This window comes from Blennius ocellaris, assembly GCF_963422515.1.
Source record: "Blennius ocellaris genome assembly, chromosome: 17".
Classification (NCBI taxonomy): Eukaryota; Metazoa; Chordata; class Actinopteri; order Blenniiformes; family Blenniidae; genus Blennius; species Blennius ocellaris.
The window spans coordinates 2,258,225-2,268,343 of record NC_137666.1 but is presented as its reverse complement, the minus strand read 5'-3'; the positions used below and the strand labels follow the sequence as shown (position 1 = coordinate 2,268,343).

General features: G+C 39.5%; 1 protein-coding gene across 1 annotated transcript; it reads left to right on the top strand.

Moving 5' to 3' along the window:
- Window positions 1-6,482: 6,482 nt before the first annotated feature.
- Window positions 6,483-7,568, top strand: ccr6b (chemokine (C-C motif) receptor 6b; the record flags this gene model as incomplete). Its single annotated transcript, XM_080512586.1, has 1 exon — window positions 6,483-7,568. One exon carries the CDS (start codon window positions 6,483-6,485, stop codon window positions 7,566-7,568), a length of 1,086 nt encoding a protein of 361 aa, XP_080368712.1.
- Between the last annotated feature and the right edge of the window lie 2,551 nt (window positions 7,569-10,119).

Genomic DNA, 10,119 nt, shown 5'->3' with positions numbered 1-10,119 from the left:
GGCGTCCAGGCACGGAGGAGAAGTGAAAACACACAAAAAAAAAAGAAGGGGGAAGGAGGGAAAGTAGGAAGGTAGGAGCACCGGGGGAAGGAGTGCGCACTTTTTCAGGGAGGAGTGACGGGGTTGGGTGAATCACCGGGATAACCTGCGGAGCGGGTTCCCGCGACCTGCCTGCACAGGCCGCGCGCGCCACCAGGTAACGTCCCGGTGGAGGTGAACGGGACAACTTCGTCTACATTAAAAAAAAAATGTTAAATTATTTTTACTTGTCACATGTCCGACGTTTCAAGTGAAAATGTGAAAAATGTATTAAAAAAACCTAAAAAAACTTCTGCTCTCATATACATCTTTTCAAAACATGCACGTGGCTTTTGATGGTCCAAAATCTTTATATTCAGTTTATTGTCCCAAATCCAGCTTTTCCTTTATTTTCACCCATTTGAATATTGGATCATATGGTAAATGTGCTTCACCTATTTAATGCACTTTACACAGTTCGTCACACTCACCCGCTATGCAACGCGCAATTTGGGAGTTCAGGTCTTGCCCCAAGATGGGAATCGAACCTGCAACCTTCCAATTGTCAGACAACCACTCTACTATCTCTAACTTGTTTTATTTTCTAATAGAACCCTCTCGCCAGTCGTAATTGAAATAAAGTTTCAACACCCAGATTTTTGGCGTGGACATCGAAAACACCGATTCCTGCCGTAAACCATAGAGCTATCATATGAGCTCCATTCAGAATCTGCTGTGTCTGTGTGAGCTGGACTGGCTCCGCCCACACATGCCCATCTTGGGTAGAGGAGGAAGTACTTCCTCTCATGGCGCCATGTGCCAGAGCAGATCTGCCAGATTGTGGGAGGAGCCAAAGGGTTAAACCAATCAATGATTGACGATTCTCTGCACATGTGTGGTTTCACTACAAAACTAAACCTCCAGCACCCACTGGTGGCCCCACAAGAAAACAACACTGTTTTCAAAATTTATGCCGTTTCCATGTACGCGGACATTGTTTTCAAAACGTTTTTGTGTAAACGGGGCCATAGAGCCAATTCAACCTTCTCACTCACTGCAGGCTTAGAGCCCGGAACTGTTTTAACAATGCCTGTCTGAGTACTTAATGTCAGTGTAAATATGAATCTGATGCTGTGCAAACACTGTTAATGAAAATAATGCATCATAGCACTTTGGCTAATGTCCAAGAGTGATTGAAACCGAACATTTCTAATTTGGTAAATAACTCATTCAAGTCTTTATAATAACTGAAAGTCACAAATGTGTCCTTGTAAAAAAAAAAAAAAAGACTACTATTGTTTTACACTGATTTTAAATTGTAAAAAATACCACCACTATATTAAAATAGTGTTAAAGTTAAAAGTAAACGTGTTCATTTTCTACTATGATCCGATTTTGGGGCCAGTCAAACGGTACCAACAATAAAACAAAAACGTTGCACATCTCCAGTCTGGATGAAAACCAACTTAATGTGTAAATCATGTTAGTTTACCATTGAGGAACTTGACCTATTTTTTTTTTTTAAGTGATGATACACTGATTGATACAGATATGGCAGAGGATAAAAAAAACTTCCTTATTTTTGAGACTGGGAAGTGTTTATTTTATGACTTGTGTACTTTCTCAAACAGTGGCCAGATTAGGAATGGTAATTACATTTATTGAATGTAATATTCAGTATTTTCTTTCCACTTGGCCAGACTGAAGCATAATGCATGTTTTCACCCACAGACTACTTTTTCAGACAGTAACAGTAGGAAATGGTGCTAATTTATGTTAAAATGTTTATGGTTCCACTCATAACTTGACCAACATGACCAAAATATTTGCATTTGGATTTCTAAATATATCTAAAGAGGCACATATAGTTTAAACTCAACTTCAACAGGCTGAGAGGTTTGTGTTCTGCTTGTATTCTCACTTTAAAGGTTAATTACTCACCTAATTGCTTTGCGGTGATACAAAACAACATGCTGCTGTCTTACTGTATATAGGTTACTTCCTCAAGGGAGTGTGGTTGTTCTTTTTTTTTTATATATATGTAAATGCGAAAACATTCCTTTTCAGCTTGCAGGATCTTCATACTCAAACTACAAATTTTGTGATTTACTGTTATTTTGCAGCAAGCCTCCAATTCAGCTTCATTCACCACACCGTGCAAACCTATATTTATGTTCCTGCTTTATGGCGACGGCGCACGTTCTTTCCTGTAACGACACGAGAACTTCAGCTGAAAAACTTCCCCGCTATAAAATATCATCAGACAGGTACAAGAGTATTCTCGCTCAATCCGCCGGCATCAGTTTCAAACCTGTTTGCTCGTCTGGGTTGTTTCACTCTTATACGTTCTTATTTTAAAATTAAAATAAAAAAACCAAAACAGCTGTAGACAGTTTGCAACAGTTGATCTCAGAAATGAAAAATAAATAAGGCCTTTATTCTTATACATTCTTAAAATAGCCTAGATAGATATACTAATGTCAAAATAAGTAGGTCTTGAGTTACGTCACATTTAACCTAGAAACATGGGATGGACCTTTCCCCCCCCCCCACATTCATCTTCTTGGATCCAGTGAGATAACGGCTCTATCTGCTGGTCACGGTGAGGAAAAACCAGGAATGGCAAATATATTACATTACAGTGACTGTAAGCATGTTTTTGGGAAACTCCAGGGTTCCAGCAGACCTACTTTTTGATTTCTACATTTGCAAAAAAACACTAGAATGAAGCCAAACACTGGCCCTTTAAACCTACGTGCAAAAGTAAAAGCTTTCAAAATGTAAGAAAAAAAAAAGAAGATGTTTTTAAACCTCAAAATGTATAAAATGTCTTATGTTTTCAGTTTCAGGTTGAGAATTGAGTCGTATGGACTGTGTTTTCTTCATGAAGCCATCTTGATCTAAACCCAAATTTAAAAAAAACAAAAAAAAAACATCTAAGATGACAAATGAAGACAAACTTGACTGAGACAATCAGATCTATTCGTTCTAAAATGAAGGTATTGGGCAAATAAACAAAAACTAAAGTCCTTCAAAGACAAAAGCAGGCAAGCGAGAGTAAAGTAGGAAGGCATAGTTCTCATTTCTAAAGGTGCTTTAAAAAAAAAAAAAAAAAACCTTCATGTGGTGTAAAACCGTGACGGATGAAAAGAGAAACAAAGCCAAAAAAAAAAAGTTTTTCAGGGGGCAGCAGTCGACAGATTTTGGGTAAATCAGTCGATCTCCTGCACATGAAAGCAAAAGGAAACCTGCAAAGTGTCGTCTTGTGAGCGGGACCATCAGATAAGGAAGATCCGTGCATTTGAGATCAAAAGCAGGAAGATCATGCACTTATCTCTCGCACAGTAGCAGGAATTTACAGACGTGGTTTCGGTTTTAGCTTCTCGCCTTTTTTTTTTTTTTTCTTCCTCTGTTTTTCTGCACATTATTTGTGACAAAGGCTGAACACATTGTACTGGTTCGTCACAATCTGAAGGTGTGGCGCCGGAGCAGTCGCACAGTTTTTGTTTTTTTTGGACTTCACTGCATCAGGATACCTGGCTGAGGTACGTGCACTACTTTCTACCACATGACACTTCATAGACGATTTCAAAATAAGCTGGTTTATTCTGTGTCTTGTATGTGTGGAACATTAAACCAGCTTTTACATGGTATCTTTTATTCTTAATTTAAAAGTGATAATCGTGAAATCTCTGGAATCCAATAACGGCATGTTAACTAAAATAATGCACAATTATATCTATTATGAGAAAAGTTACAGAAATTATTCATCCATGACGAGGGAGTAAAATAAGAGAGGAATTAAACTTTTAAAAAGAACATTTATAACAATAAAAAAAAGTGATTGATGAATGATTCAGCCGTGCTATTAAATACTTGATCCAGTTTACAAAACACTGAAAAGTTGACTTATTGCGTGTACAAAGCTTTGCTGTTCCCTTTATGGCATCTTCCTCAAAGGCCTAATACCTTCCCCATTTACCAGCAAGTACTTTTGCCTCTCACTACTTTTTAGATGAGACAATTTTTAAAATATTTTTGTTAATGTCCTTTAACTTCAAGCTTCAAATTCTGATAGAAATTACTGTTATGTATCTGATTTTTAAATTGGTTGCAGTGTTATTGCTGCAACACAAACATATATATATATAAAATGTATTATTATTATTTTTTTTTAAACCATTACAGGTGAGCTCATAGGCTGGGTTAGTTAAAACTGACTCTGGGGTCAAATGTTCTATTTTTACATGAGATTATGAGAAAAACCTGATATTGTTTCGTTGTACTAACAGAATAAAGCTTTCGCAATCTATCCTGTTCTCGTCTCGAGCAGTTAATCGGGTCAGTGTTGCCACAGTTGCCTTGAAAAAGTAATCTGATTACTGATTTAAATAGTAACTTAGTTATTTTACCAATTACTTGTTTTTGAAAGTAACTAAGTTAGAATACAAGTAACTTTTGAGTTAGTTTCAGCAGCCGCCGTCTCGACATAATAAAGGAAACTGGTTTTGCTAAAAAAACTCTGGGAAAAAGGGGCGGAGCTTCCTGCCAATATTATCTTCTTACCCAGAATATTAAAAAAAAATAGTGTAACATCTCTGCAGTTGTGTTCTTATTGCAATGACATTTTCTCGTGGTTATGTTTGTTAGTTGCTATTCTTTTGTGTCACCTTGTCGCGTTGTGAGAGCGAGCTGGTCTGTGATTGGCTGAGAGTGGAGAAGGAGGCGGGGTCAGGTGAGCGTGTAGACACAGTGCACGTGAAGTAACTTTAATCTGATTACTGGTTTGGAAATAGTTATGCGTTTGGATTACTCGTTACTGTAAAAAAAAAAAAGAGGTCATATGAGAGTAAAGCGTTACCGGCAATCACTGAACAGGGGCGAGTTATGGAGGGAGTGTGAACGACCACGCACATTTTTTTTTAATAAATAATCAGAATTAAGACCTGCAGTGAACTAAGACATTAACTAATACTGCTAACTAATCCAGAAATGTGTGCAGACACAAAAAACTCCAACAGTGTTTGGTGAAACTAATCCAGATGCCAGTAGGTAAAACTAACCACACCTACACAGAAATACAGAACTTTACCGCCGACTTCCTACACGCCATGCTTCTCGGTGATGCATCTAAAGATGCTCCGCGATAACGATCACCATATTCTCGGAGAACAGTCACGAGCACCGAGCGCAGTCTCCCCTTAGCCTTGCGGTCCCTTCACACCGAATCGGCCTGCAATTGGGTCATTGACGAACTGCCAAACCTGAACTAGGACGGTGACTTATATCCTGTAAAAAAAACAAAAAAAACCGCTATGGTGACAGTTTTCAACAGACCAGGCAGTGTGCCAGTTTTCGTCTGAAAACTTGACGCTCTAGATTTCTGCAGTTTGACACTGAAGAGTGAGTCAACAGTTGTTATAACTTCACTTTTATTCAAGGTGAATAACCTATAAAAACGAGTCTTAAGACATCGGTTTGACATATTTCCAAATGTTAGAGTCAAAAAGATGAATCGAGCACGCTTTCAATTCTCTCAGTAAATATTGTGCAAAATGTTCATTATTATTTTATTTTTTTTTAAGATGCTAATAAATAATATCTGACTTGGCGACATTTTTCAGGACATTATGTTTGGAAAGCAGAAAAGTTCTCAATACTTTGCATTTTAAATACATAAATAATTTCACAAAGTAAGTAGAGCGTCGTGTTTTAAGTTTGTGTTATTCAAAACTTTATTCGTGGATATTTTATACTTAAAAACATTTGCAATACTATTTCGAGTAAAAAATAAAAGTCTTCCCACAAGTATTGTTTTTTTTTTTTTTTTAATTAAGAAAAAATACTTAAAATGTAATATCGTATCAGAACCAATGTTAAATATAGATTTCCTTTCGGGGAGTCGTTTTGTGAAGTGGACTAAGCGACGACTTAAAATTGTGTAAATCTCAGTTGTGCTTCAAAAAAAGCATTGAAAGGTAAAATAATTACTGGTTACAATGAAAAATGACCTCTTACATTTTGTTTTATTTTTCGTAATATTTCTGTTATGTTCTATTTAACTATTTTTTTCTCTTTTGTATTACTTCTGTTAAGTTTTTTTTTTCTTTATCTCTTGTATCACTGGTGTCCTGGGTGACAATACGGGTTTTTAAGGGATAGGAAATAATAAACCTTGAGTTCAGTCTATACCCATTTCGGCTACAGATATCGTAAAAACGAAGCAAAAAAAAAATATGCTTGGAAATTTCACACACGATAAACTGAACGTGGCCAAATTCGACTTTTGCACTGTGACTTTTACAGATTTACAATCTGTGCCGATTCATTTTCGTTGTACCTGTTACGATGACAATAAAGAAATTCTGATTCTGATTCTGATTCACAACTTTTCTACTGACCTTTCACGAAAGACCCATCACCTTCCTTCTCATTTTATTTCTCCAGATTAAAAAAAACAAACGATGGAGCCGGTGACTTCGGATTATGGTCCTACTACAGATTACTTTGACACGGATGACGACCTCTGCGTCCTGGACCTCAACCCGGTGGAGGTCATCACCCAGACCTACATCCACTCCTTCATCTGCGCCTTCGGCCTGATCGGCAACGCCCTGGTCATGATCACCTACATATTCTACAAGAGGAAGAAGACCATGACGGACGTCTACCTCTTCAACGTGGCGGTGGCCGACCTGATGTTCGTGGCGTCCCTGCCGTTCATCATATACAACGAGCAGCACGACTGGGCGATGGGCCCCGTGGCCTGCAAGGTGCTCGGCTCGGCCTACAGCGTCAACCTCTACAGCGGCATGCTGCTGCTGGCGTGCATCAGCGGCGATCGGTACGTCGCCATCGTCCTGGCCCGCCGCTCCTTCGGCGCCCGCTCGCGCATCCTCGCCTACAGCCGACTCATCTGCGCGGCGGTGTGGCTCTCCGCCGTGGCGCTGACCCTGCCCACGTTCGTCTACACCGAACGCTTCGAGGAGCGAGAGCCGGGGTCCGACGCCGTCGCCGTCCTGTGCCAGATGTCGTTCAGCCGGAAGGAGACGGCGAGGCTGGTGAAGGTGCTGGTGCCCAGCTGCCAGATGGCCGTCGGCTTCCTGGTGCCGCTGTGCGTCATGGTGTTCTGCTACTCCAGCATCATGTGCACCCTGCTGAGGGCGCAGAGCAGCCAGCGGCACAAGGCCATCCGCGTGGTGCTGGCGGTCGTCGGCGTCTTCGTCGTCTGCCACCTGCCGTACAACGTGGCGCTGCTCGCCCACACGCTCTCCCTTTTCAAGAGGAGGAGCTGCGAGGCGGAGCAGCTCAAGCTGCACGTCCTGGCCATTTCCCGGAGCGTGGCGTTCCTCCACTGCTGCCTCAACCCCGTCCTGTACGCCTTCGTCGGGGTGAAGTTCCGGAGCCACTTCAGGCAGATCGTGGTGGACATCTGGTGCCTCAGCAAGAGGTACATGTCCTCCGCCCGGTCGTCTCGCCGGACGTCCGACGTTTGTGTCTCGGGATACAAGTCGTCGGAGGCTTCAAACATGTCGTCCTTCAGTGCGTGACGCGTCGGTGAAATACGTAGCGGCCAATCTCTTCCTTTTTAAGCTTGAAGTGTGTAGCGTTAATCAGAATTTGGTCGTCGAGGACCAGTAACGTTTATTTTGAAAAATTACCGAATGAGCCCTTCACACCTACCAGGGCTGCTTCCTGTGAGTTTAACCTGCAATATTCAATAATGTCGTCAAGTTGCAATCGCCACGTGACTTGCTGGAAATGTACAAAAGCTTATGTGTGTGATGTTGATGTTTTGTGCGCAGGATTGTTTTTTTTTTTTTTTCAAGCAGTGTTTTTGAAGTAAAGCAGTTGTTGGCTTTGTTGTTTTCAGTTATGTTTCCTTAACGTTTGGCCTCTATGTTGAAATGTTATGGTGCACTGTCAGTGAAATCCAGTTGTAATCTCCACTTTGAGCAGAAAACACAAGCCAGCTCTCTCAAATGTCTTGAAGCAGAAGCAAAAGGAAAGTTTAGATTTTTTGGGGGGGGCAGTATTTTACACTCAAATTGCTGATTCCACCTAAATTCTCCACAGGTGATATCATATTTAATGGTTAAATCTGAATGTCCACTGATTTCATTTTTTTCTTCCTTGTTGGTTAATGGTTTTTACTGTAATTACAAGAGTTTTCACATGAAAATGACGTTCAACATCGTGCAACGGGGCCAGATTTGTTCCATAATGCGAAAGCAGAGAGACTGGAGGCGTTTTACTTTGTCTTTGATGTGCCAAAGTCAACAAAGCCCTTTGTTCCTTTAGTTTACTTGTATTTCTGTGCATATATTTCCCGAATACACATTTTACATTTTGTTGTGTTCATTTATAATGTTTAGTTTTACCTGTGCATTGTGGTTGTTCTGTTTCTTCACATTGACACGTCACTGAATAAAAACTACGAAATGTTCATTTCGGTTCATATTAATGATGTATCCTAACATGTGACGAGGCTACACAAGATATATTGCACATTTTTACTATTCTCCCGATTTATATTGATTGTAAATTGACAATCTATGCATTAAAATAATCACGTTTAACATTGTCATAACTATCACAAGATATTGAGATCATATATCTGCAATTTCTTAGAATATTCAAGTCATTTTCAGCCATAATCACCCTACTATGGCAAATGATTTCTTACTATACTGACAACTTCATGTTTTATGCACAATACTGTACACATACTGATTTTTTTTTGACAGTGAAGGGAGAAGTTGTGTTTGTACTTTGAACTTCAGGTCAAAGTCTTCCCACACAACATGCTCAGCAGGTGAGAGACCCAAAAAAATATATAATCCAAAAATGTCTATGCAGCAGATTTCTCGGCTTTGTTGTGGTTAAAGAGGGTTGACAGACAAAGATGCCATCTAGTGATAAAGGTCATAGACAAATGTCAAATATTCATGTCAAACGAAAACAGCTCGGATAAACAACTCACACTAATCCTTTCACCGATTAAACTGCTAAAATGAAACCACTGAAATGTTTGCGTTATCATAACCAGTTAAAAAGAACCAGCTGCCTATTAAGCCTTAGTTAGCCACGTTAAGCAAATGTCTTTTTGAAAACATGTGATAATAATATTTATTATTATTAAACTGTAAACTCTGAATCACATGGTGGTTGTAAAATAGAATAGAATAACTTTAATAATTCCAGAGGGAAGTTCCTTCAAGCATTGCTCCACACAAAACAAACAGGAAATAAAGTTAACTTAAAAAAATAGTTTTTTTTTTAAACTAAATTGTCATTAATATCACTAAAAACAACATTTTCCTTTTCATAAAGTACAAACAGTAGAGTTCAAAACAGATGTGGGGGGAAATGACTCCAGGTTACAAATGAGTTCAAGCTGAATCCTTTTCACAGACTCGTCTTTCCTGCGTGTTGGATCTACTTTTGTTATGAACACAGAATCAAAGCGCCAAAGTTGTATACAGACCAAGCTGCAGTTAATAATAATTAAGATTTTTTTTATAACCAAAGGAAAGGATGCTGTTGTGGAGATTTACAAACATGAGTGCATTTCATAAACTAAAATTAATCCTCTTTGTTCAAGACAGACTGAAAGACTTGAAGTAAAGTTTAAGCTCAACTAAATGTTTGGTAACATCAACATATCGACACTGTTGATTTTAATCATAAAGCCTTGTGTGTGGGAAACCTCAATAATAGGTACAGGAGCACCTGCATGGGATGAATGGGGGGGGGGGGGGGGGGGGGGGGGAGACACACATCTGTGGCAACTTGAATAAATCACAGATGATCAGATCCAGAGGAGACGAGGAAATGGCCAACTGAAGACTTTCTTTAACTTGACAAGAGTAGAGGAATGAGCCAGTTCTGCTTTCATCCACTGGATGTCCTCAGTGAGCTACATTTTGGTTTTGCCCTTTATGTGTTACTTTGGGTTCCTTCATATTATCTGTACTCCCTAATGAAATAAACTGAAAAAAAAACTCCTCATATATTGTGATTCTTTACCTTTTTAATTTCACCTACTGAGATCCACACAGTTCACACATCTTATGAACTGTGTGTGTGTGTGTGTGTGTG